Source organism: Orbilia oligospora (assembly GCF_000225545.1).
Source record: "Orbilia oligospora ATCC 24927 unplaced genomic scaffold scaffold00117, whole genome shotgun sequence".
Taxonomy (NCBI): domain Eukaryota; kingdom Fungi; phylum Ascomycota; class Orbiliomycetes; order Orbiliales; family Orbiliaceae; genus Orbilia; species Orbilia oligospora.
In genome coordinates, this window is record NW_011645674.1 from 37757 (window position 1) to 63322 (window position 25566).

A 25566-nucleotide genomic window follows, 5' to 3' on the forward strand; every position below is an offset into this window, starting at 1 on the left:
GAAGATTGCAAGGCGAAAAAACAAGGATATCAAAGTAGGTACGTGCTCGATCAGACCTTTCAACATATTACTCTGTATGGAGGGCGGGTTACGCAATAATCAACTTTTCATAAGAATGTTAGCCTCTTACAATTTAATTTGTCTTTGGGTACGCAGGTGGGTTAGATATGTTGGACTTACTTCAATTAAACGGTCAACACACATCCGTTCCTGATCATTCGATGTCCTCTTAAATGTCGTCGAAGACCATATACCCGAGAATCCAATGCTCTCGAGTATTCGGTCCAACACGTCCTGCGTTCCCTGGCGGTCAGAGAACCGCCTGTCGCCTGCTATTTTCCTAATTACTTCGTGTGTTGCCTTCAACATTGTCTGGCTTTGCGAAGATACTAAGATTTCTTCTAGTTCAGCCATGACACGGTCGTGCCTAAAAAAGAATAAGGTTGTTAACTGGGTCATCTCACAAAGTAAAAAATAAAGGGAGAGGAACCGCCTTACATAAGAATGAACACCTCCGGACGATGTGCGGCAGTATGCTCAAACAATTGCAGACCAGCAGTTTGTATGCTCTCATCCGACGTTCGGAAGTCAATAACCGTTAATGCAAGACAAAGCAACAGCTCCTTTTTGTCTGTTGCAATGATCCTCTGTATCAACTGCGACCAATTCATTATGTTCTCGGCCTTTTGCATTGGTACGCCACCTAGCCATATATCCTTCCAATCATCAGCGTTCGCCGCTCGAGGAACCAAGCAGCTTAAGTATGGGATATAAGAGCTATGCATTTCTCCCTTTTCAGTTTCGGGAATGTTTGTAGTGACGACTTCTAAGAAGGTTGTGAAAGTGCGCAAGGTCACAGCCCGGGTAGTGGGATCGGACAATCCTTTGACGATACAGAAGCAGGCGGAATAGGCAAAGAATGCCATCTCAAAGTTGATACCGAAGAGGTCATCGACCGCAGCGGCAGCTTCTTCTACCGTAAACCTCCCTTGCATGAGCACAACGGCCATTCTCCCATCCTTGAACTCATCCGATGATGCAATAACTCGTAGGACAGCTTGCAGGAGCCCAGCAGAGCAATTGAAGAGCGAAGGTGGTCCCACGCGGATAAGGGACATCGCCAACCAAAACATTTGGTGCAGGTATCTTGACGAAGGTGGTAGGTTATTTGCCATCTTCGTCAAACTCGTGATGATGCTGACTAACATTTCTGCATCACCCTGTTCCACAAATCTTGCTAGAGCACTACGGAGTGCCACAAGGACTTGGTAAAGAAGATCGTCGTCGACATCTTCCCGGGCCAGGCATCCCATAACTGCAAACGCACGCGGTTGGATTGCTGGGTTATTTTGGAAAGCCGTGCTCGCGACAAGGCTCATCCACCTAGCCCTCCAGATGTTGGCCATATCAACGGAAGGGGCAGCGATACTAATAATCTCTAATAGCAGATTTGTGATTGTCTCCGTGGAGGATGTCGATGAATTACTCTCTGTCGTCGTCCGGTTCTCTTCGATCGTGCCATCCCGTGAGGTCTGTCGGTGTATACTGAACAGGAGTCCAAGTTTCGGCTCCGAGAGGGATGCGAGAATTGCTTTAAGCTTCCCCAGATTCTCGTCATCGAGCGGGAAAGACGTACATATAGAGTGGACAGTATTTATGAGTAAGCTGTGCACTGTAGTTCTAACGTTTGTACTTCCGCAATTGACAACCATGGTGATAATGTGGAATAGCTCGGGCAAGAACATCTGTGCCTGTGCCCTGCTGTCAAAAGAGATAGCCAAGCATATTCGAAGAAGAACGCACATCTCTTTCCATATCACATTATCCTTGAGGTGTCTTGTGGGCCTGAGCGAGGTTCTATTCAAGGCCTTCCTGACCCTTGCAATGATCTTTCCACGCATTGTCAGCGTCCCAAACGATGCAGCGATGGACCCGATCACTTCGGCTTCTGCGGAACCAAACCCATAGTTGATAGCGCTTTTAATAAGCTCCTCGAAGAACACCTCCAACAAACTCTCATCCCTGCTAATAACCGACCATGCATTTTGCTGGAAGTTGCTATAGAGAATTGTTTCGTTGACCGTTATCTCTATCAGCTTTCGAGCGATTCCCGCAAGCCGCTCTTTACCCCGCTCGCTATCACCGTCAAGTGCCAAAACCTGCGAATGAAGGTTTACCAGCCACGGCGCCATATACAATATACTCAAAGGCCTCTGCTGTAACGGCGACTTGGCCCAGCCGACAAAGAATTCGGTCAAGAAATCAAAAGTCAATTGCGGCTCATTCGCAGCCAACTTTTCGCTAACCCCAACTATCAGATTGAGCGAGTCCGCCGGTATGCTAAGCCCCTTTGCACTAACAAACTGTCGATCAACCTTAAACCTGAACGTTTGGCATAGAGCGCAAAGCAGATTATAAGCAGAAATCCTTAGTGATTGATCTGCACTTCCCATGTTCATAAGCGCGATGTTGAGGAGTGTACCGGGGACGTCCTCGGGTCGAATGACTCTCTCACTAAGCGGTGACGGTCGGCTATCTTTCATCGACTTTGATTTCGCTGATTTGATATGGTGAAGAATATCGGCTCTCCTTGGGCTCGAGAAGAACATTGCAACCTTACCGTTCTCTGTCTTGATGCCAAACGCATTCTCTTCCTCTGTGTGGAAAGACGCATTTGCTTCTTCGATCTCCGATAGTGAGAAAATATCATTGACTACAGCCTGCATCCTTAGTCCCGGTAAAATATCCTGCTTTTTGGTAGTCGTAATCTGTATATACTGGCTGCCGATCTTGATCACCACATCAATCCGACCCTTAGTCTTAGATAGGCGTGTGACTGGCTGGAACACAAATCGGGAGTCTGCTACGAGTGACATCGTATCTTTTGGTAGATGAAGGGATGGTAGATGAAAATGCCTTTCAAGCTCGCTCAAGTTTCCAAGCAGTGTATACTCGATATTCTTCGGATGGAACCCACTCGTATCATCTTTATATGCATGTCTGACCATCCGGCGGAAATATTTCCTATACGCACTGTTCATGTTATAGACGTAAAACCGCTTCATATTTGCCAACATCTCTGGCGGACTCAAGGCGTCCACTTTCTTGGGAAGGTCGTCAGGAAGCTCATTGCCAATGGTATACGAAGTCGCATCAATGAGAAGTCCAAACGGCTTACTCCACATGCGACCAGCAATCTGTAGACTGTTAGTATTCTTGTCTTTTGGTACTAATTGAGCGAGAGACGTACCTTAAGGAAACAGTATATTAGTAGTTCGATATCGATTGTCTCTGCGTTGATATTGCGGAGGATAATACAGATAACAGGCATACCATCCTAACACGAACAATTAGAAAGCATTCTTGGACGGACTCGGGGCGAGGGGGGGGGAACTGATACCTTTGACTCACCGCCATCATACACAATCCTAGCAGAGGTGATAGGTTCCACACTCCTTCCAGAGTTCCGCAGCATAAATTGCTGAAACCTGTAGTATGATGGTTGTATGGTCGCTTGTAACTGCGGCCGAGTCCATGAGAAATCTAACGGCGGCGCTCCAAGTGTCGGTATCAAAGCCGAAAATTCTGCAACTGGTGCCTTGAGATCGTTCGCCGTATACTTCGGAGTAGCACTGTTCTGAGCCACCGGGCTCGTTATACGCGGATGCAACAACTTTTGTCGCACGACTTCCCAATGGTCGTACATAAACCGATGTAAAGCTATGCAGCTTCCAAAATCGAAAACCTCTACAGCCGCAGCTTGATCAGGAATACTGATGGGGCTCTGGATTTATGTTCATTAGCCTAATCCCACTAAGGTCGGAGTATCTAGAAGTCTGACTTACTGAAATATCACGCAAAAATGTTGTAACTCGATAAATATTCAAAGTCAAAAAATCATTCAAGGGTATCATATAAGGCTCTTTCGCACCAAAAAGAACATTGTTCGCAAGATTTTGTACAACTTTAGCAATCAAGAGAAGTCCTCGTCGCATTCCTCGTTTGGGTATAGATTTCACTAGACCCTCGGAATCGGGAGCCACGATGGCAGGACAGAAGAAACGAAGGAAAATAAAGGCCCCGACGGCAGTAAATTTAGCTTCGGGGAACCTTGTTGTGACGGCCGTTGTGATTGTGTGGCAGATATATCGGAAGGATGCTGGAACTTGCGGAACACTCTTGCATATCTCTTCAATGAAAACGTTTGTGACAAAGCGTAGTTGAAGCGCATTACGCTGGAGCTCTTCCGGCGATGAAGTTCTGGCTGGATCCAGCTCAAAGTCCAGCTCGTCTGCTGAATTCAATAACTTTTCAAGAACTTTCTGGAGGGTCTGGCGGAGGTAGTTCGCACCCTTCCACTTGGCAAAGACTGAGAGCATCTTGGTTGCGACGCAGTTTCGTCGCAGAAGCTCGGATTCACTTTCTATATATAAACGGTTAGCATCGAGCAGGTATAACTTTTGTACCAAAATAAATTACCAGTATTAGCAACTTCTTGCTCAATAAGCTCCTTCAAGAGAGTCAATCCAAGCCCCTTAGAGTCGAAGATGTTGAGCAGCGCGAAAGCGATTTCATCAATTTCACTCGTGGGACAGGAGTGGCACAAGGCAAGGACAAACTTGAAGTTATTAACGAGAAGTTGAATCATTCTCTCATACTTTTCCCCGATGGCAGAATCTCCTAAGGAAGAGAACTCGGTGCCTTGCGTGAGAATATTAGTTAGAACATGCATGAAAGCCGTTCTAATCTCGATGTTTTCATGATACCCAATCTCAAGGGAAAACTTGAGACCAACATCTACATTTGCACTGAGGAGATTGGACAATGCCAAGATAGCAAGCTCTAGCGTTGAGGAAGAATCGTCTCGGGTGATCACAGCAGAATTCTGATCCCGCCGCTTCTCAGCTTCATGTTGACTATTCTCTAGCAAGTTGAGGAATGTGGTGAAGTAGTTGCAAAAGAGCTGCGATTTGGCATCTAATGCATCCGCGTCGTGGCTCTCGGTGGGTTGTAGGGGGAGCCGAGCTAGGAGATTTACAAGAGCCTTCAAAGCCGCTCTGTCAAGATCCCCACGTAGACGACCGATTTCATCCCTACGAACTGCAGTGGTCCCGACAGCTTGCTCGGACTGACATGGTATTAGTTTATTTATTTCACCTTAGGGGAGCAGATGGAAGAGATTGGTAACTACGCACCTTGCCCAGCCGCGACATCCAATCCACAAGGATCTGCAAGAGACTATTACGAACTCGTATATCCTGTCGAAGATCCAACAGATCCTTTTTCCTAGCTACGACCTCAACCAATTGGCACATTTTAACCTTAGCCCTAAGGGCCGATGCATCGTCCTTGAGATTATGTAAGAATTTCGCGAGGATTAGAGTAAGAGCCCCAAAATCTATGGCGATCAAACTCTCCTGTGTATCCTCGACTCGGTCAATGATTGCACGAAGCAATGACGTAGATTGCTCCGCAAACAATAATTTCCCGTCAGCGGACTGTGCAATCGCATTGGGGTTGTTCTCGAAGACACTGTTCAACTCGATCTCTAGCGACCTAAAGAACGAAACATAAAGCCTCGGGTTCATTTCGGACCCGAGAACTTCACGGATCGCCTCTCGAACATTCAATGAACTGCATACTAGCAACTGGAGACACTGGCGCATGAATCTTTCTAGGAGAGAGTAGGGGTCACCGTCTGGGGCTAACCGATCAATCCATCTCAGACCAGCTACAGATGCGTCATCCGGTCGAATTTCTTGAGGTGGAGGAGAGATACAGCAACCGCCCAAAGCAGCTAGGAAGCCAGAGTAATTTCTCCATTCCACGAGGGTCCGTTCATCAACCGCGGATTGCCGAGAAGATGATCCGCTCACGACAACCTTGCAGAGCGTCTTCCATTTCGTGAAAACCGCCTCCCAAGCTGTGAGGATACCTGCCGTGGGGCGTATCATCCGTACTAGCAGTTTCCTCAGCCTCTTTTGAAAGGCTACCGGGCCGGTCATACGGAAGTTCGGAGAGGAGAGCTCTGAGTATACAGCGTAGTTTTTCATGACACTCAAGCCCGACCTCTCTAGGTCTTCCATGTTCTCGGTCAGTCTTCCCTCTTCACATAGAATGTTGATCGCACTGGTTATCAGAGAACAAATATCAAGGTCACTCGAGCAGAGGAGGACCAAGAAGGATACTTCTAAAGAGATACCCGCGATCTGTCTCTCGGCAACATCTGCTCCAGAATCTATGAGATTTTTCATGGGTGGAGACTTGAGGAAATTTAGCCTAGTTTCCATATAATCTCTCACCAAACCAAGCATCACCTTCAGGGTGGGATCACTAAGATCATAATCGAGAAGCTTCCGAGAAAAAGTAACCAAAGTTGCTGATGCACCCTTCCAGGACTCAATTTGAACCTCGGCTTCTGTCTTTGTGGCCGCATTATTTGGACTCAACGATGTTGTTTCCCTTGATATCAATCGCCTTGCGAACTCGGTCGACAACTTTGTGATCAAGGTATCGTCTTCACTTGCGCAGTTTAGGATGCATGACAAAGTCTTCTCGAAAAATGTAGAACTTTCTTCTCTCGACGCGCCCTCAAATAGTAAATTGGGCCGTATCTTCAAAAGTTCAAGTAGTTGATGGAGTAGCTCAGACGATAATAAACTTTCTGACGACTGATTGTCAACTCTGCGACTAACGCCATTATTGCTGTTGACTGAATTATTTCGTTTTGCATTACCGACAGTGTATAAGAAGTTTCGGACGTCGGGTGAAATAGTTTGGTAGAGCGATAGGAAGCTGTTTGTACGGTCTTGTGAAGCTATTATGGCTGCCCCCGTGAAGACGACGACTTTGTACGATAGATGTGAAGCACGATCTAACAAGCGGGGGAGCAAGTTTTCGACAACTTGATCCTTCGATAAGTGACAGAGAGAAACAAAAGCTTTGACCATAATATCCCTGTCGAGAGCGGTATCCTCGTCGAATTTCCTCTTGAATATCTCCTCTTTCATTTCGTTCTGTACGTCTAAAGCGAAACTCAGGATTGCGATCTCGGGGTTATTGTCAAAGTAACTTGCAGCGCGGCAAATTGTTACGAGGCAAGAAGCTGCGGTGTCGGCGGACCTTTGTAGACGAAGAGTTTTCCTAAGACCCTCCAAGAAATTGATCCTTCTTGTGTTCGGATTCCTAGCGGTGTCACCAAGCATAGAACCAAGAAAGACTTCCGGAATAAGCAGCAACAGCGTCGTCTGCATCGGCCAGAATATTACTCGTCTCTTCACTGTATCGGCCATCGCGTAAGTGATATCAAACAAAACATCGGCACCTCCCTCCAGCCTTCGCTGGCCTAGATGCAGGTTTACAAACTCCTGCGGGTGTGTATCGATCCATTTTAGAATAGCTTCCGGTAGTAGTTGAGCAATAATTTGCTGGTATTGCTTTTTCACGTGGTATAATACGGCGGTGAGTTCGATTAGGATCAGGGTGAGCTGTTTTGAATTGATCCATACGTGAGCGAGGAGCTGTATTCCATTAGCATCGACGTCATCCGAGCCCGGCCGCCCCAATTGTTTGAGAACTTTCTGGAGATTTAGGAAGACTAGCGACCAATTAGAAGCGCTAAGATATTCCATGATGCCGAATACAGCTTTATCCAGGTCGCTAGCTTTGGATACATAGCTTGTGTCTTCGGAGGACTGTCCCTGTGGTCCATTTCTCGCAGTTGCAGTTGGTTGGGCTGGCGATGCGACCGATTCGTCGATGGTTACTTGGTTCGGAGACAACCTTAGCACCAAGTCAAGCATATGTTGAGCTAGATGTTCATTCAATGGAGGAGGCCCGATTCTACGGATCTTCCGAGCGGTGAGAGGTGACACACGAGGGCTACTGCCTCCTTGGTGGGGATCACCATGTTCGTTACGGTAGCGGCCGTGTTCTTCTTCTTCGTTGGAGTCCCAATGAGCACCTAGACAGTCGGCGAGGAGCTCGGCGAGGAAGGTTTGAGATAATACGACGAGGGGAGGCAGTCTTGGTCGTGAGGTGTCCAGCTGTATTGGATATAAATAAAAACGTGGCACGCGATTAGAATGGAGGGGAAGCGATATGGGTGGGAGAGAACGAAGAGCGACATCGGGGGAGGGAAGCACGCACAGGAGTGATTGTGTCCACTAGGCGGATTAAATCGGTGGCGACAGCCTCGATATGGCTTTTGGAAAGCTCAACCAGGGTAGTAACGATTTCATCTCGCCGGAGATCATCAATCTCATCACCGGAGCGGTTTGGAAGCTATTGGATTGTTCAAAGGCAAAATATTTATTAGTTTCTTTGTTACTTTCTATTGCTTGAAATTGTGGTGAGGATGGGATTGTTATCAGATGCCACCGAATTGGGTAGGCAGTCCGCTGCAACTACGATAAGAGGGAGGGAGATGGAAGGGTCGATAGTACTTTAGCAGATAGCCGATCGAGGAGGGTCTGGATCAGCTTGTTCTCGTCCATGGTCCCAGCCAGCCAGCAGCTCCCTTGCTGGGGAGGGGTTTTAAAAAAGAAAAGATGGAGATGGCACGCGAAAGGAAGGAATGGGACGAATAGCGGGAGAGATCTAAACTTGGAGAGTAAGAGAGGGAGAGAGGGAGAGAGAGAGTTGGTATGGAGGAGAGTGTGCGCGATGAGAGAGGGGGGGGGAGGATGGATGATGGGAGGGGGGAGGGGGGAGGGAAAGGGAAAAGGAAGAAACTGGGAGGGTTCTAAGAAGGCCTTTGACTAGAGAGAGGAGCATGTCATGGCAATGGCATTGTCGATTCTGTTGATAGGGAAGATGGTGTTTACCCCGATGTGTTGAATTGAATTGGATTGAGGGACTTGGTTAGGTACAGAGTAGACACGGAGTAGACACGGAGTAGGTAAGTTAGGTTACTTACTTAAAGAGCTTAAACTTGCCTAAGAGCCTCTGACCAGCATTCTGCAGAATTGATATTCAGAGACTCTCCAGGGGAAAGGGAAAAAAAAAAAAAAGAAAGAAAGAGAAACAAAGGGTAAAATCCAAATAGCCACAATTAATTAATTAACTGATGAATCCAATATATTCCGGCACAGAGAAAACTCTGCAGGTGGTCGCATTTGCTTGGTCTTGTTCGGTTTTGGATCTTTTGGATCCGGGTATTTGGTAGAATACAAATGCGACAGATGCAGACAGGCAATATTAAAATATCCTGTACATACAAAACATGTCAGCAAGCACACATGTACCTGATTCTGTTATAAATGCATGAAAATGCAGTCCTCTCAGGGGAACTGCAGGAATGCGGAATTGCCCCTGTCTTATTCTTCCTCTTCTTCCTCTTCCTCTTCCTCTTCCTCTTCCTCTTCCCTTCCTCTTCTTCCTCTTCCTCTTCTTCTTCTTGGTTCCCGGCATACTTAAGTAGATGCTTACTTACCTTCTGACAATCGATATGGCCTGCGGTATGTTGCCGTCACGCTGTCAGCATGGTCAGCCCCAGATTTACCAGGCTCGCCAGGCCCTCTCCTATAATAGCCCCAGACGCCACCAGAATCAACCCTGTCTCTCTATTCTTCATATCCTGCGCTCCTGTCGCTCTCCTCCTCCAAAACCCCTCTACCACTCCTCCAATCACCCTTGCTAATGTAAATGATGGTGTATTGTACATTCCAATTGCCACCGCTATCCCTCCGGGTAGCCATTCTGCAAACCGACTCGCTTTGCTCCGTGATTTTATGGCTGTCATAGCTGCAAAAACCAATCCAAATGCGATACAAAACTGCTGTGCGTACGGCGGTAGACCCTCACCGTATAACAGTCGTGAACAATCAATCCAAACTATCGCTGCAGGCATTTCAAACATTTTACTAGGGATCGTGTAGACATGGTCGTACAGACGATACAGCAAACTCGAAATAACCGCCCCGTAAGCGGCTCCCACTAGTTGTCCGTAAAACTGCGCCTTCGGAGAGGCATATAGCAGATGTGATGTTTTGAGGTCTTGAAGGATATCGCCCGCTTGTTGCCCCGCAGCTTCTGATACAGCGCCTGCCACGAGGTTTATCAGGACAGCGGAACTTGTTGTCTTGGAGACGATCAGCGCGAAGAAAAGTTGGGAGATCTTGCCTGTGACGCCATATAAATTAAAAGATTAAAAATTAAAAAATAAAATTAGAAGCATCCTCGACAAAGCGGAGAGATATTGGATCGAAAAACTTACTGATTCCAGAGACAGGATTCAAGTCCGTCTGCCCGAGCGCCCTCGCTGCCATAACGGATAGGACAAAAGCCACACCGAGGGAGACGATAGTCAGGTATATTGGGACCTGAGGGAAGGTGTACCGTATAGTAAGGATACAAAGCAAGGTTGTCAGTAGCAGCGAGACAATGAATGTCTTGAAGCCGATCTGCTCTTCAGATGGTGCATCTTCTTCCTTCTCATCCTGATCATCGCCGTCGTCGTCCGCTGAAATAACCATAGATATCGGAATGTATCTCCTTAGGAAGCTTCTCCGACGAAGCTGTGTTTTCATCAAGGGCAGTGCGGTATCTACCGCGAGCAGGGATAATGAAACCACACTGTCTGCCAACATGATAGCTAAACTAATCCATACAATCCACCCACGACTCCCGGATTTCCAATCATTGACAATGCCTGGAGCCCAACCTTGTTTTTTCGCAAGAGGGGAGAGCACGCCCCAGCTGTGTATGAAGGTATCAGTTTCACGAAGCCGTCCCCAAAAAAGCGATAGTCTGCACGAATATCCTACCCGATGATAGCTCCGAAGAGCATAGCCAGGGTTGTTGACTGGCCCATGATGATACCCTGGCCGATATAAGCTGGCGACGGATTGAGCGCCCATAGCCATGTTTGAGCGGCCTCGTATCCAAATATTGGCAAATTCCGCAAGACGGGAAGGAAGAATGTCAAAAGGGTCTATTTGGGAATCGTCTAGTTATTAATAGAGTCCATAATACTTTGCTAAATATATACCTAGGTATATAGTCAACGGGAAATTCAACATACATAGATGGCAGAAACGCCAAATGCGATGCCTAATATTCTGGTCTGGGATCTCCAGTCATAATACGGCGCAGAAGACAATGGTGTTTCCCGGTAGTCTTCTGTTTCTTCTTCATCTTCCCGGATACGACGATAGGACCCAGTAGTTCTACGTTGACGGAGGCCCTCCGTGCGAATGTCGGCCTGGCCATTATGTAGGAGGGATATCATAGTGGCGGTGGCGGTGCCACTGGGAAACTTTAGTTTCTCGCGGACGATGAGCTGCTTTCTCAGCGGCACCGAGTAAATGACGCCGAAGAAGGCGAGACCGAGGCTCCATATTATCAAGGATGGGGTGGACAGACGAATGGGGCCCGATTCTTCTGTTGTCAAGAGTTTTTCAATGGCAGGAATGACGCCGATCAAGCCGCCAGTGAGGGACATGCAACCGACTGCGACGGCTACGGTTTGAACGAAAACTATGGATCACAGCAGACACAAGACACAAGACACACCATGTCAGAACAGAGCGCAGTCGGCTAAAATGGTATATGCACATATGATACCAGCCAGGAGAGAAAGCGGATTGGGTACAACCATTTTCTTTTGGGGTGAAGGGGAAACCCAAGAGGCCCGAGGCCGACGCTACTTTGAAGAATACAAAAGCGAGAAGCGAGCTGGGCATGGGCATCAAGCTTATCCATCCCGCTGATAGCTCCAATCAAAATTAATTTAAAAAAAAGGGTATCAATTAGTATCGAGTATCCGAAAAGATTTTGGGTCCAAAACGAGGCAAGTTCATGCGAGGGGAGGAATTTTGATTTGTTAACTAACTTTGCAAACCAAAGTAAACGTTGACAGCAGCCAGGATCGTGCCGACTATGAAACCGACGAAAATCCCACGAAGAGTGAATTGGCGGCCGTTGTAACGGTTGTTGTCGGTTTCATCAGTGATGTCTTCGATACCATTGCTGTTGTTGGCGATGGATGATGAGACATTGAGAGTGTTGGAGTTGTTGCGTAAACCGCTATGGGAAAGAAGCAAGGTTCTGTCATTTTCTTCCCCATAATTATTATCATCATTATCATTATTGTTACCATTGTGATTATTGATATCGTCGGAATGGGAACTTGTGATATCAGGATCAGACATGATGGGCAGGACAAAGCAAAGAGGGCAAGTTAATCTGTTAATCTGGGGGGTGTGTGTGGGAAATGGGGAAGTTGAATGGAAGGGAGAAGGAGATGGAGGGAGAGGGAAAGAGAAGGACCAATTTTGTCGGGATCTTAGGTAGTCTCAGTCTTAGTCAAGGAAGGCCGTCGTGGTACAGACATAATCAATCAATCAATCAATCAGTCATGTCTCGCATTACCGAAGAGAGAGAAAGAAAAAAAAAAAAAAAAAAGTCTTTGCAGGTTCTGTCAAAAGCTTCTCATTTTTCCAGATAAAAGACATTCGAGCCAATTAAAATATTTTTTTTATTTCTTTTATCTAACTATTATACACATGATGTATGTAAGTACATGGACAGTGACAGTGGTGGATGAGCTAATGTTGCAACCGAGTGGGGAGATTTGACGACGACAGATCGCAATTTCCGCGTTTCGTCTGGTTGGCTGCCTCTGTTTGTTCCTGCATGATACTTTATACTTTATACTTTATACAACTGACCAAGTATTTACATATTTGCGAAGGTATTCGACTGCTTCAATATAATATAATATAATATAATATATAATATAATATATAATGTAAAGTCAACAAAGATACCTCACGATAGGGGAAGATAAACCGACGGACAAGTGAATGTGAAGATTCAGTATATATATATATTGCTTTTGTGAACCACAATTTCGCTCCACCCACTCACCCTTTGAGGACTCGACTCGAAAGACAGCCAAAGACAGCCACCCCTGTCCCTGCCCCAGTCGATAATGGTATTGCACACTTGCATTGGATGTCACCAAACAAAAGAAAAAAGGGCTTTCCCTATTTTATCTTGCGCTTCGCCCCTTCTTCTTCTTCTTCTTCTTCTTCTTCTTTCTCCTCTCCACCTTTTTCGTTTTTGTCGCCGTCGTCGTTGCCGTCGTCGCATATCCTTCCTTTTGGTTTGATTATTATTGTCGTGGTCGAAACTTCACTCTTTTGTTACGACTGTCGATAATTTATAATTCATTCATTCATTCGTTCATTCTGGATTGGATTCGCAATTTTAATGTTCCCCGACTTCCAGACAAGACATACATTCCCTCTGAAACCGATCAACTTCTCGCGATTTCGTCAATTCAAGTTATAGCTATAATAGTATCCCAGGGCAGAAGAGAAACAAATAAACAAAAAAGAAAAAAAAAGAAAAGAGAAGATAAGAAGAAATGCGTTTACTCGAAGCCTCAACCCTCGTTAAGGGAAGCCTTCTCTCTGCCATCATCCTGCCATCGGTTCTTGCTTCCGCTGGTGAGGTTTCACTCTCGGCCTCTGCTCCCCTCTATCGACGACATGCCCATCATCATCAAAGGAAACACCTCACTCCAAAGACCGACAAGGCCGGAACCCTCGAGAAAAGAAATGGTGGTCGGGCCTGTCAATTCCCAGACAAAAACAGGATGGTCGCTGTCTCAAAGAGTCAAATGAATGGTGGATGGGCTCTTCCTCCGGATCAACCATGTCAACCCGGCATGTATTGTCCTTATGCTTGTCCTCCTGGTTATCTCATGGGACAGTGGGACCCTGATGCCGTCACATACACCTACCCTCAATCCATGGTTGGTATTTTCCTTCAAATCATCCTCAATTGCGACAATTAACCAAGTGCTTACAATTGTTTATACAGAACGGTGGTCTTCTCTGCGACAATGATGGTGAAATCTCAGTCCCATTCCCTGAAAAGGAGTTCTGCTATCCTGGTGCCGGAACCTTTCTCGCCAATAACCTCCTCTCCCAACCTGTCGCCATTTGTCAAACCGTCCTTCCTGGCCGAGAAGACATGTTAATCCCGACCGTCGTCAATACGGGATCATTCGCCACTCTTGCTGTCCCCGGCCCCGAGTACTGGTGCGCCACTGCTGCACAGTAAGTTCTGCCGTTTCCGTTCCCGTTTCCGTTTCCTTTGAATTTATAAATATCCTGCGACGTTATATTCTTGTAGCGTGGTTGCAGCATGGGCTGTAGTGCGTTCGCTAACGATTGGCCGCGCCCGCAGTTACTATATTAACCCGCCCGGTGTATCCGTGGAAGAAGGCTGCATCTGGGGATCGACCGCCCATCCGCGTGGCAACTGGGCCCCTTACGTCGCCGGTGCCAACATTGACGACAACGGCAACACCTTCACCAAGATTGGTTGGAATCCAATCTATCTCGAGCCCACCACTCCATTCAGGAACGAGCGCCCGGACTGGGGTATCAAGATCGTCTGCGAGGAAGGAAAGCAATGCAATGGTCTCCCTTGTATCATCGACCCGGCTACCGATGCCGTCAACGAAGTTAATGGTGACGGTGGTTCCTCGACCAATGGTGCCGGTGGCGCCAACTTTTGCGTCGTCACTGCTCCCAAGGGAAGCAAGGCCATCCTGGTAACCTTCCCCGCCGGGAAAGGTGACGACGATTCTGCTGCTGTTCCGGTGGGCGAGGTTGAACTTCCATCCTCTGACCCGCAAACTTTGGAACCTACCCCGGACCCAACCACCACTACCACCGAGGAAGGAACCACCACCACCGAAGAGCTCACTACCACCGATGAACCCCCAACCACCACCACCGAGGAACCCAGTTCCACCTCCACCTCCACCTCCACCTCGACTTCCACTACCTCCACCTCGACTTCGATACTCTCGACTTCCACCACGGAGTCTTCGACCTCCACCACTGAATCTACCACCGAATCCTCAACAAGTACCAGCACCGAATCCTCAACAACATCAACTAGCATCAGCTACTCCCTCCCCGTCGTTCATAATACGACATCTTCTACCAAGGCGTACACCCCGACATTAACTCCTGTCAACCAGGGTCTGGCCAATGCTACAGCTGATGCCTCGTTGTTCACCAACGGTGCATCTTCAACTGCAGATATGACCCAGCCATCGCCCAGCCAAACCAAGGAGAATGCTGCTTCCTTTGTCGGACCGAGTGTCTTTGCTCTCGGAATGGTCGCCATCGCCCATGCAGTCTTCGCCTTGTAGATAATCTCACCGGAATTCCAATCTTACTTTTCGCTCATATCATGTTTGTGTGGCAGGACCTGTCATACTTTGTTTGGATACCGGGGAGTCTTTCGGAGTTCTGCTTATTTTCTTTCTAGCCTTGGTAATCTTTGGAACTTTTCTATGACGAGGTCAGGTCAGGTCTGGTGCGTCTCGACTAAGGTTTTCCCGTATGTCAGGACCGGGCTTTCTAACGCCAAGGAACCGACCATATATTCTTTTTACTCTTTCTATTATTCTCAAAACCTCTTGTTTTCATGTCAATGGTGTTTACTACCTACTTTTTTTCTTGATATTATTATATCGTCACGACAATAACAAATGTTTAATCCTGGACGGCCCTTGTTTCTTTTTTTACTTGCTCTTTTTTTTTCGCCCAGAATATTATAACAGGCACTAACAACAGTTGTCGAAACACAAACCTCAACCATGTAGCTCTCTGTGCTACTTTTTATAGTCTCGTCCCTTTCTCTTCCATATCATCCTGTTATAGCTTCCGGGATGTATTTCCCTTCTTTCCTTCCTCTTTCAACCTCCTGTAATCCTGGAAACCAAATCAGACCAAACCAAAGCTAAGCTAAGCGGTTGCGCAACATCAGTGTCCTGTACACGAAGGGCGCAGCTTGATGTGTTATGACATGAGTATTCTCTAATCTGCCACACCCCCTTCGTAATCTGTTTCTCTTTGCCCGCTCCCTTTTATTTCTTTTGTGTAACTTTTCTTTCCCTGTTCACTTCTGTTCGACACATTCGATTCTACGAGATACCATTTTTTTTTCAAACTCTTTTCAATTGCAGTTCCCATTATACCATTGTTTTTTTTTTTTTTTTCCTTTCCCCCCTTTTTTTTTCCTTCCCCTGTTCTTTTTTTCCCGGGTCGCATTGTTATCGATCGATCATTCGACTGGGTTCGAAGAAGAGAATTACTTCCTTCTACTCCTTTCTGCTCCTTTCTGGGTGTAGATTTCGGAGAGGGAGGGAATTGTACTATATAACTGAGTGAGGAAGGAAGGTGTACACTATCATACATAACATACTTAGATAAGTACCTAAGTACCCACATACATACATACATACATACATACACACATACATACGTACATACATACTTAAGTGCCTACATACATACATACACACACTTATACAATACAGGAAATCACGTATTTATTTAAGTACGTATGGGCTGAGGTACTATATATGCATAAGCCGCAATGGTGCCTGCTAGATGTCTAGTTTGGAGCCTCCCCAACCAGGTACTTCAGTAAGCAATAGCTTCATTGCCTAAGTACTTTGGTAAGTAATCACACACCAATTAGATTAGCCCGAGAGATTCCCAGACACATGCAAGGGGGGGAAACAAGACCTGTTAATTGGGCTTTCTAACAGGAAGTATGTACATATGTCTGACTAACGGACAGACGGGAAGCCACGATTAGCCGAACAATTAGCAGGGGACAATCCAAGACTTCAAAACCCTCCCACCTAGATTTTCCAACGTCATTCTTCCTCCATCGTATCCACCAGCCATAGCCAGAAGTACAGGGGGGAGGTCTTATATTATATAATACTACCAAAATATGGCAGTTCTTATCTGATATGACGACTAATTGAGGTCGCTTTGATGTTTCATTTCTCATCGGCATTTGAATTGACGACCAACAGCAACATCCCAATTTTATCAAACCATCAGGAAGAATAAAACAAAATGACATTGGGGACATCGGCCGCCCGGCCCGCAGCTCGACTACTCGCGGCTTCGGTACTCCGATACGGTCTCCTCGTCCCAGCTCCTGGTTGCCTCGCATTCAACAAGTCCAATTCTTCTTCTTCTTCCTCGTATCCCGAAAAATACCATCACCCGCAAATACACCGTCGTAACCTTGTCTCGACTCCGACCTACCACCAAGAAAAGCCATCGTCGTCATCAGAATCATTATCATCATCGGTAACGCCTACCTCTTCCGACACTGCCAATAACTCTTTATTCACATATGAGACCCAAGAACCCGTCTACGACTCTTCCAAATATGACTACCGTACCCTTCCTCAATCCTTCGGCGCAAATCAATACATGTCCATCAACGATGACCTCCGTCGGTCCCTCCGTCATCTTCTATGGGAATTCAAAGCTCCCATACGATATGCGTTCGCATACGGATCCGGTGTATTCTCACAAGGGACATCATCGAAAGACAAACCCATGGTCGATTTAATCTTCGGGGTTACGTATACTCAGCATTGGCACAGCTTGAATTTGACGGAGCATAGAGATCATTATAGTTTTTTAGGGAAGATGGGTAGTGGGGTAGTGGCAAAGGTCCAGGATGGGTTCGGAGCTGGGGTTTATTTTAACACTTATGTTGAGGTCAATGGGATGATGATCAAATACGGCGTCGTGAATCTGGATACTTTTTGTAGGGATTTGGCAGACTGGGAGACGCTGTACCTCGCGGGGCGAATGCACAAGCCGGTATTTCCTCCTCGCTTTTTATATTACAAAACAAATATTAGGATAAGATGCTAATGTGAAATATAGGTCAAAATCCTGCGCGACGATGCCCGCGTACGTCTGGCTAACCAGGCCAATCTTCTCTCTGCCTTGCGAGTCGCTCTTCTCCTCCTCCCCGAAGAATTTACAGAGCAACAACTCTATCATACAATCGCTGGGATCTCGTATCTCGGCGACCCACGGATGAACTTATTCACCGAAAACCCCCACAAAGTCGCAAATATAGTATCCAATCAACTACCGAATTTCAGGTCACTATATGCACCGCTGGTGGATACCCTGCCAAATCTAGTGTTCAAAAATGATCCTCACGCGAACGCGCCAAAGGATACGGTATTGTTACAGGATATGGATGTTGTGAGAAGAGGGAATATGGTGAGGAGGTTACCCAAGACATTTAGGAAGAGGTTATATTTCCAGTATCAACGGAAATGGCAGATCCCGCAATTGGAGTTTGAGAAACTGGTGGGGACGTCGGAAGAGCAGGAGATGATGGAAGGTAGACAAGGCGGGGAGTTCGAACAAAGGATAGCAGCTGATATGGAGAATATAAGAAAGGAGGTCAAGAACGTTATCAAGGGAACGATAAATTGGCCAAGTACGAGTCAGAGTTTTAAGGGATTTTTTACAACGGGTTTTGTGAAGACATGGAGATATCTGGGAGAGAAGATTAAGAAATGGAAGACAGCGAAGAAGAGCCCTGAGGCAGGGAAGCCGTAGGTTCTTTCTTTCCTCTTCTTCCTCTTCTTCTGTAACTGTACACTTTTGGTTTTTTTTTTTGCTAGGTTGCCATCTGGATTTCCCGTGTAGTATAAGCGTAAACCAGCATATTAGAGATATGGACACATTTCCTGTAATAATTTTACCTTTGTTTTTTTTTACATCAAACATGGAATTAGACGGGATATCGTATTGTGTATAGATCGCATTCACAGAAAAAAAGAAAGAAGGAAAGAAAGAAAGAAAGGTGGCGAAGCATTGGGAATAAAAAGGTCGCTGCAATCCAAAAAGAAAGGTAAGTTAAAAAAAACACCGTGGTCTCCAATTCCAACTCTGGTTCCAATCAATCCTTGGGTACCTGCTTCAACGCTGCAAACCGTCTTAGTAGATCCTGATCAACTTCTGCCCCAGCCGGTTTCCTCGGAGCAGGAGCAGCGGCGACCTTCTTCTGCGGTGTCCGGGGTGGAGCAGCAGTAGATGCAGATGCAGATGCAGCAGGTTTCGGTTCCGTCCTATCGGGCAACCTAACCTGTGGCCTCACATTCTCCGTTGTCGGACTAGCGGGCGCGATAGCAATCGGTGATTTAGGACCAAGATTGATCTTCCTAGGCGGGGTGGCAGCGTGCGATAACTCCTCCTCCACCACGAGGGGTTCCTCCAATAACGCCCCAGAACCCGGCTGATCGTCGTCGTCGTCATCAGCGGCGGCAGCTACGTCTTCTAATTGTTCCTCCAGGTTACCGAGCGGGTAATGCACATGATATGCTTTCGCGATCTCCTGCATATACAATTCGACCAATTCAGGGCTAGGCGGTTCGACCCTTAGCTTCTTAGCAACCCTCTCGGCCACTTTTCCTTCCGCATTCTCCATGGCACTTTGAGCATAAATCTTCCCATATTTCTCCATCAACAGACCTCTCACGGTCTGTAATTCCTTAACATCAGTTCTAGGAGCAGCATAGATGACACTTTGAATAGCCTCCTCTAGACCCGGGTCGACTTCCTTGGCTTCCATGAGACCTATACGGGCGAGTAATAATTCACAATATAACTCTAGGATTTCCAGTAGTTCGACATTGATATCCTCGCGGATGATGTTTTCGACACGGATTTTGGCGGATTCTATTTTTCCGGATTCGATGATTGCAGCGAGAGCGCGGCGGTTTATCTTTGCTATTGCTGTTTCTTTTTGTTGGACCATTCGGAGGCGGGAGATGCAGAGTTTCAGGGCGACTTTGAGTTTTGACTATCATTTTTTTTAAATAAAAAAAATTTCAAAAATTTCAAAAAATTGATTAGTATAATATAATTTAAAATTTAGAGAGAGGGGATGGTGGTGATGGGTGTGGGTTATACAAGGAGGGGTGAAGGCGGGGCCATTGTTGCGCGGAGGAGCAGGATTATCGGGAATACGAATAAAACGGCGAGAATGACGAGTTGGTAATTCTGATTATTCTGGACTTCGAGTAGTATATCCTTGACTATATAAATATTTAATTTTTTAAAAAAAATGAAGGAAGTTTTTTTTTAGTTTCAGTTATTCCGTTGACTTTTTAAGAAGTGGGTGGAAGTAGGTAGGTAGGTACCGTGAATGGAATGCAGGGCGGAGAGTAAACGATCGCGCAGAGGCTCGATATAGGCTGCCAAACGGTGCAGGCTGATGTTGGTAATCTGGTGCGTAACCCGCTGCGTAATACTGTTAAGAAACGCATGTTCTTGCTCGGGCGGCGGCTGGACCGACGGCGGTGACAGCGGCGGGTCGATGTCTTCCCAGATTAGATCGTCGGTTGTGAGATCCGAGTATTGTGACATTTCTTATTCTTATTCCTATTCTTACTCGTATTCCTATTCTTCTTATTCTCCTGTTTTTCTTATTCTTTTATCGTGGAAGTCTCATGATCGTGGTCTTCATCAAGTAGGATTTTTTTTTGTTCTAATGCTTCAACGCGTGTTGGTGACGAAGCGTTGTTGTTGTTGATTCGCTTAGTCAGCACTTGCATTTGGGACTTGGAATTCTGTGTCTACCACCTGCACCTGGTTACTTAGGTACTTGGCCGGTAATGAATGCTATGCAAAGTCTTGGAGTGTTTTGATTTTAGTAATTAGGTACTTGTGGACGATCCGGGTTGTTCCCGAGCCTGCTGCTACTATAGCCGATTCGAATTCATGAAATTGTCAAATGGGAATCTAATCTTCGTAATTGTTCTTCCTCCCTTTCAATAACAATCATTCAATCATTCAATCATTCAATCGATCGATCAATCAATCAGTCCCCTGCCAAGAGGGTGGGTGTACTACCTCTACCGGGATATAATTATAACTCGATGCATGGACCATGTTCGAATCCAACGTTAATTCTTCCAATGACAATTCCAAAGCCAATTCCAAAGCCAATGCGAATGCGAACGCAAATGGCGATTCGAGTCACCCTCAGAACGTCGGCAAGGGCAAGAGCGACGACGAGCACAAAGAATCGTGGATGACCCTTCAGATCGATAAAGTAAAAGAATGGTTTAAACAATTAAAGGCCGACCTCAAAAAAGGTTGGCTTCAGGATCTATTACTGCTGTACTCAAAGTACCTGCCTAAGTACTTAAGTACTTACATGCAGGATAATATATGTGGCGTGCATGGCTAACTGCGGGTTCAAAATACAACAGACCGTCTTTGGCAGCATATCTTGAAATGCTCGATTGCTACGGAGTGTGCCCGTATGTTATCCTCCCTCAGCATTAATCCCAACTTCGAAGCTTCGTAAAGTTGTTGAATTAACTTATGAAATTAAAATAATAAAATTATTGGAATACAGTGATAATATGTCTTGTAAGTATAAACCCTTTCTGAGTTTATTGACGATAAACCCCCTGGAATAAATATTAATGTATCGGTAGATACCAGCGGTGGCATTGGAATACGGTCCTGCCGTCTTCTTGGGCGCTATAGTATCCGTGTATGTCCCCTTTCCCATCCCGGACTCTCAGAAGATTTTCTAACCCATTATGCCAATTGTAGATTCGGCCACCCCGGTAGAAACCTCGGGGCGATGCTTGAGACCATTGTATTTGCATTGGTTGGGGCCCTGGTTGGAAGTGGATGGTATTTACACATATCCTCCTCCTCCAATAAAGAAACAAAAATTAAATATCAAGATAAATAAAAACATTACATCTACTGATAATGAATTGTAAAAACAGGGTCACATTCGCATCTTATGTATCTGATCTAATCTATAGAAACAACGTGGAGAATGCTCATGCCTTCCGTGTTATAATTCTCGTCATTTCGCTGCTGGTGCATGGCTATCTGCGCAGCAAAATCCCCAAGATATTTGTGGGTGTACTGTTGTTCTTACTTACGGTGATTATTCAGATGGTCAGTCTCCCTCTCCATTTCTTCGAGTTTCTGGATTCTAAATAATAATTATAACTTGAAAATAGACAACTCCAAACTTCCAATTCAGTGCCAAAGTCGCAACTACTTTTTTGTATCCGTTCCTAACGGGTATATTGATCTGCACATTCGTGAATATATTGGTCTTTCCCGAATTCAGTTCTGGAAAAGTTGCTGTTGTGACGGTTAAGGGTTTGGAGCTTGCGCTTGAGACACTCAAAGATGCTACTGACTTTTTCGTCTCGCCGACTGATGGAGTTCGGAAGACCTTATCTAAAACAGAGGAGAAGAATGGGAAAGCCAAGGATGAAGACAGCGACAAAGACGATGACAAAGAGGAGGAGGAGGGGGAACAAAAGGAAGACCCCTTAAAAAAACTCCTCTCCGCTAGAGAAAAACTTCGAAAAGCCGTTGCATCATCAAAAGCTACCCTAAAAGAAACTTCTTTCGAAATAGGTTATTCTTGTTTAGCCCCCGCTAAACTTCACCCCATCAGCTCGAAGGGATTAGATGCTCTTGTTACTTCAACGCTTACACTAATAGGAGCTTGCGAGACAAAGCACATCATTTTGGGGGATGATAATGAGGAGAAGAAAAAGGAAGAGCCAGCAGAGGAAGAAGAAGAAAAGAAGGATGATGATGAAAGTGATATGGACTCGATCAAAGAGAAACTGGAGGTTATTCGACCTAAAAGAGAGGCCGAAGTTGCAGATGAGGAGTTTTTGAAGCATTTGATTGAGAGGTATGTTCTTTTGTGGATTTTTACGGGAAGGTACATTTTGCGCTAACAAAACGATGAATATGGTAGGGTCGATGAGCCGTTGACAACAATAAGGACTACTCTACGGCAAAGTATCACTGCTTTAATTGCATGCATTGAATTTTCGTGCGTACGTCTTTACCCCGCTGATATTAGGTATGTTATAGAAAGATACTAAGTTTCCTATAGGATGTCCCGATAACACCTGAAAACCAATCTCGAAAACCGAAGGGCATTCTCCTAAAGGAGATCGACATCTACACTAATGCTACTGAAGTCGCGCTTGTGGAATTTGATAAGAAAACAAGGGAAGCGCTGCATAAAGCTGCCGAAAAAGCCAGCGAGGAGGAAGAGGTTGAATTTGATATTCTCCCCCGTGAGGAGATTTTCCTTGTTAGTTCGTTTTTGCTGAACTTTAGGATTGCCGCGTGGGTTGATTCCAATCTGCTCTTTGGTTGTATTCTCTCTCTAACGAATATGGACTCATAGGCAAACCACCTTGGATATGCTGAAAGAAGGGAGGGACATGGTTGAAGAGTATGATGGGCTCAAGGGGAAGAAAAGTTTTCATTTGCCCGATTTCAAGTCTAAGAAGTGGCTGTTCAGTGGTTCTGCAGAACAGAGTGAAACCCTCGATACTAATGCTAGGGAGAACGTATCTCGCTATCAGAAGACTGCCGGAGCTGGAAATGCAGACCAAAAAGCTGCTACCCAGCAGAAAAAGGACGGATCCGGGACCGATAGCAAGAAAGGATCTCTGAAGAAAACAGACAAAAAGACCGACAAGAAAGCTGAGGGGGGAAAGTCTAAAGGAGGGAAAGGAGAGAACCCCGAAGCCCAAAAATCCGAAAGGAAAGGGGGCAAAGAAGAAGAAGGAGAAGAACCGGAATCGTGGCCTACACGTCTACGAGGTGCATTGGCTGACGTTGTGGATTGGGTCGTTACAAGTCCCCATTTACACTACGCTCTCAAACTCGCCATTGGGGCCATGCTTCTCAGTTGGCCCGCTTTCGTTCCCGAATTCTCAATTTTCTTCTATACCTACCGCGGGTGTAAGTTTTCTTCCTCGGCCCAATCTCCTACAATCGTGAACTAAACGTCGTTACAAATAGTATGGGTGATAGTTATCTACATCCTCGTTTTCGAAAACTCTGTAGGCACATCTGTCCAGGTCTTCGCCTACAGAACCGTCGGCACTATTATCGGCTCCCTCTGGGGCTACGCTGCCTGGAGTGCAGGAAGGGGAAACCCATATGTCGTCGCCGTAATGCTCTACTTTGGCTTCCTGGTCGCATTCTATATTCAACTTAATACCCGCTACGTCAAAGCCGGGATGGTTTTAACCATCTCCATGGTTGTCGTCTCCGTGGGTACATCGATAGACTACATACCAGGCACAGTCCGGGGTACTGCACTGGAAAACTGCTTGAAAAGAGCGATAGCGATGATAATCGGTGGGTCTGCGGCAGTGATTGTTCAAACGGTTATATTCCCTGTTAAAGCTCGAGTTAAGCTCGTGGAGACGATTGGGCTTGCGGTGTTAAAAATCAATGAAATGGAAAGTGCGATTGCATTTGGAGTCGACCAGACCACGAATATCGAGGATTTGGCGAATGAGAATGCGGTCAAGGCATTTTATAAGGCTAGGAAGAAGGCGGATGTCTCGTTAGCTGCGGCTTCTGCTTATTGTAAGTTCTTGTCTCTCTTGTCATGTCATAATATTTTAAAGACTAATATGCGGGCAGTGACTGTGTCTACGCAAGAGCCGAGAATTAAGGGCAGCTTTTCAACTGACAAGATGATATATAAAGAGGTGAGGTTGCACTTCCACTATCGTATGACCTCGCTAATGAACAATAATCTAGATCATATACGTCCTTCATCAAATAATCGATAGGATGGAGAACGTGTTACAACTTCGACTGCAACTTGGTTCTGCGGTTCTAGAAAACTACTACGTAAGATATTTGTTCTCTGACCTTAAGAAGTAATTCTGACGTCTTTTAGGTTTATGTGTACAAGTACCGTCGTAATGTGGTAAGTATCTCCAGTCCTTGGTATCCCCATGGCATCGAATTAACAGTAACACAAACAGGCTGCCGCAATAACAATAACCTTATATGCTGTACACGAAGCACTAACTAGCAAACTCCCACTACCACAATATTTCCCCTCCGCCCGCCTAGCACAACTGCGTATGGTCAATCGTGTCCGCCAGATCCTCATGGAATCAGTATCTACGAACAACAACAATGAAAACATCACGGAAGCCCAAGAAGCCGAAGATACCGCCAAAAGAATTCTCCGAGTCGAGTTTATGAGTTATAATGCTTCGTCAGCGGCGTTAGAACAGGTTATAGAATGGCTTGAAGAACTGGTGGATCTGACAAAGTTACTGAGAGGGGCGGCGGAATTCAGAGTGGGACTATTGTCGAGACCGACGTATAGAGAGTGGGTTAGGCAGATTAGTATCGGTGGCGGCGGTATAGATGGTGCACCGCCCCCATCACCTCTACCGCCACTGTCACTGTCACCGGCGGGTGAGAAACAAAAACCTACGAAGGAGGAGGAACCCGAACAACAGAAGCAACAGCAACAACAGCAGCACGGAGAAGGAAATCATCATAGATTGACTAGGATCATATCTTCGACAAGGAAACAAGATGTTGACACTGAAGACGGAGAAGCAGGGGATGGGATACCGGAGCCGTTAAAGCGGGTACAATCCCGACATCGGGAGAACAGAGCCGGTGTTAGACGACTAAGCCAATCCGGCGGCCTACCGGAACGAGTGGATGCGCTAAGAAGAGCGGCGAGGGGGTTATAACAAATCTATCGAAGTTGCATTAAAAGTAGCATATATATATATATAGGGTTTTATTCTAATCAAGAGAAGAAGGATAAGGGAAAAGAAAGTTTTGGGTAAAATTTGTATAATACAATCTGGTTATTACTAGTATTTATTAATATCCCTTTTTGTTTAAAGTT

The 25566-nt window shown here is 45.9% G+C and overlaps 5 protein-coding genes across 5 annotated transcripts; 3 read left to right on the forward strand and 2 right to left on the reverse strand.

Annotated features, from left to right (window-relative positions):
* Positions 1 to 88: 88 nt before the first annotated feature.
* Positions 89 to 12152, reverse strand: AOL_s00117g11 (uncharacterized protein; the record flags this gene model as incomplete). The annotated part of the gene is made up of 14 exons (XM_011127174.1): positions 89 to 103; positions 181 to 427; positions 499 to 3197; positions 3251 to 3337; positions 3401 to 3784; positions 3846 to 4423; positions 4480 to 5128; positions 5196 to 8045; positions 8149 to 8283; positions 9503 to 10122; positions 10217 to 10698; positions 10767 to 10933; positions 11024 to 11478; positions 11834 to 12152. 14 exons carry the CDS (start codon positions 12150 to 12152, stop codon positions 89 to 91), a joined length of 9687 nt encoding a protein of 3228 aa, XP_011125476.1.
* A 1220-nt stretch (positions 12153 to 13372) lies between these two features.
* Positions 13373 to 15178, forward strand: AOL_s00117g12 (uncharacterized protein; the record flags this gene model as incomplete). The annotated part of the gene is made up of 3 exons (XM_011127175.1): positions 13373 to 13762; positions 13831 to 14069; positions 14200 to 15178. 3 exons carry the CDS (start codon positions 13373 to 13375, stop codon positions 15176 to 15178), a joined length of 1608 nt encoding a protein of 535 aa, XP_011125477.1.
* Positions 15179 to 16904: 1726 nt separating this feature from the next.
* AOL_s00117g13 (uncharacterized protein) lies at positions 16905 to 18428 on the forward strand (the record flags this gene model as incomplete). The annotated part of the gene is made up of 2 exons (XM_011127176.1): positions 16905 to 17669; positions 17736 to 18428. The coding sequence occupies 2 exons, from the start codon at positions 16905 to 16907 to the stop codon at positions 18426 to 18428; spliced, it is 1458 nt and encodes a 485-aa protein (XP_011125478.1).
* A 343-nt stretch (positions 18429 to 18771) lies between these two features.
* On the reverse strand, positions 18772 to 20240 carry AOL_s00117g14 (uncharacterized protein; the record flags this gene model as incomplete). Its single annotated transcript, XM_011127177.1, has 3 exons — positions 18772 to 19674; positions 19785 to 19909; positions 20015 to 20240. 3 exons carry the CDS (start codon positions 20238 to 20240, stop codon positions 18772 to 18774), a joined length of 1254 nt encoding a protein of 417 aa, XP_011125479.1.
* A 523-nt stretch (positions 20241 to 20763) lies between these two features.
* On the forward strand, positions 20764 to 25405 carry AOL_s00117g15 (uncharacterized protein; the record flags this gene model as incomplete). Its single annotated transcript, XM_011127178.1, has 15 exons — positions 20764 to 20971; positions 21089 to 21139; positions 21238 to 21251; positions 21320 to 21378; positions 21441 to 21524; positions 21623 to 21800; positions 21866 to 22560; positions 22627 to 22708; positions 22768 to 23006; positions 23068 to 23630; positions 23691 to 24266; positions 24324 to 24391; positions 24444 to 24536; positions 24586 to 24615; positions 24674 to 25405. The coding sequence occupies 15 exons, from the start codon at positions 20764 to 20766 to the stop codon at positions 25403 to 25405; spliced, it is 3672 nt and encodes a 1223-aa protein (XP_011125480.1).
* Between the last annotated feature and the right edge of the window lie 161 nt (positions 25406 to 25566).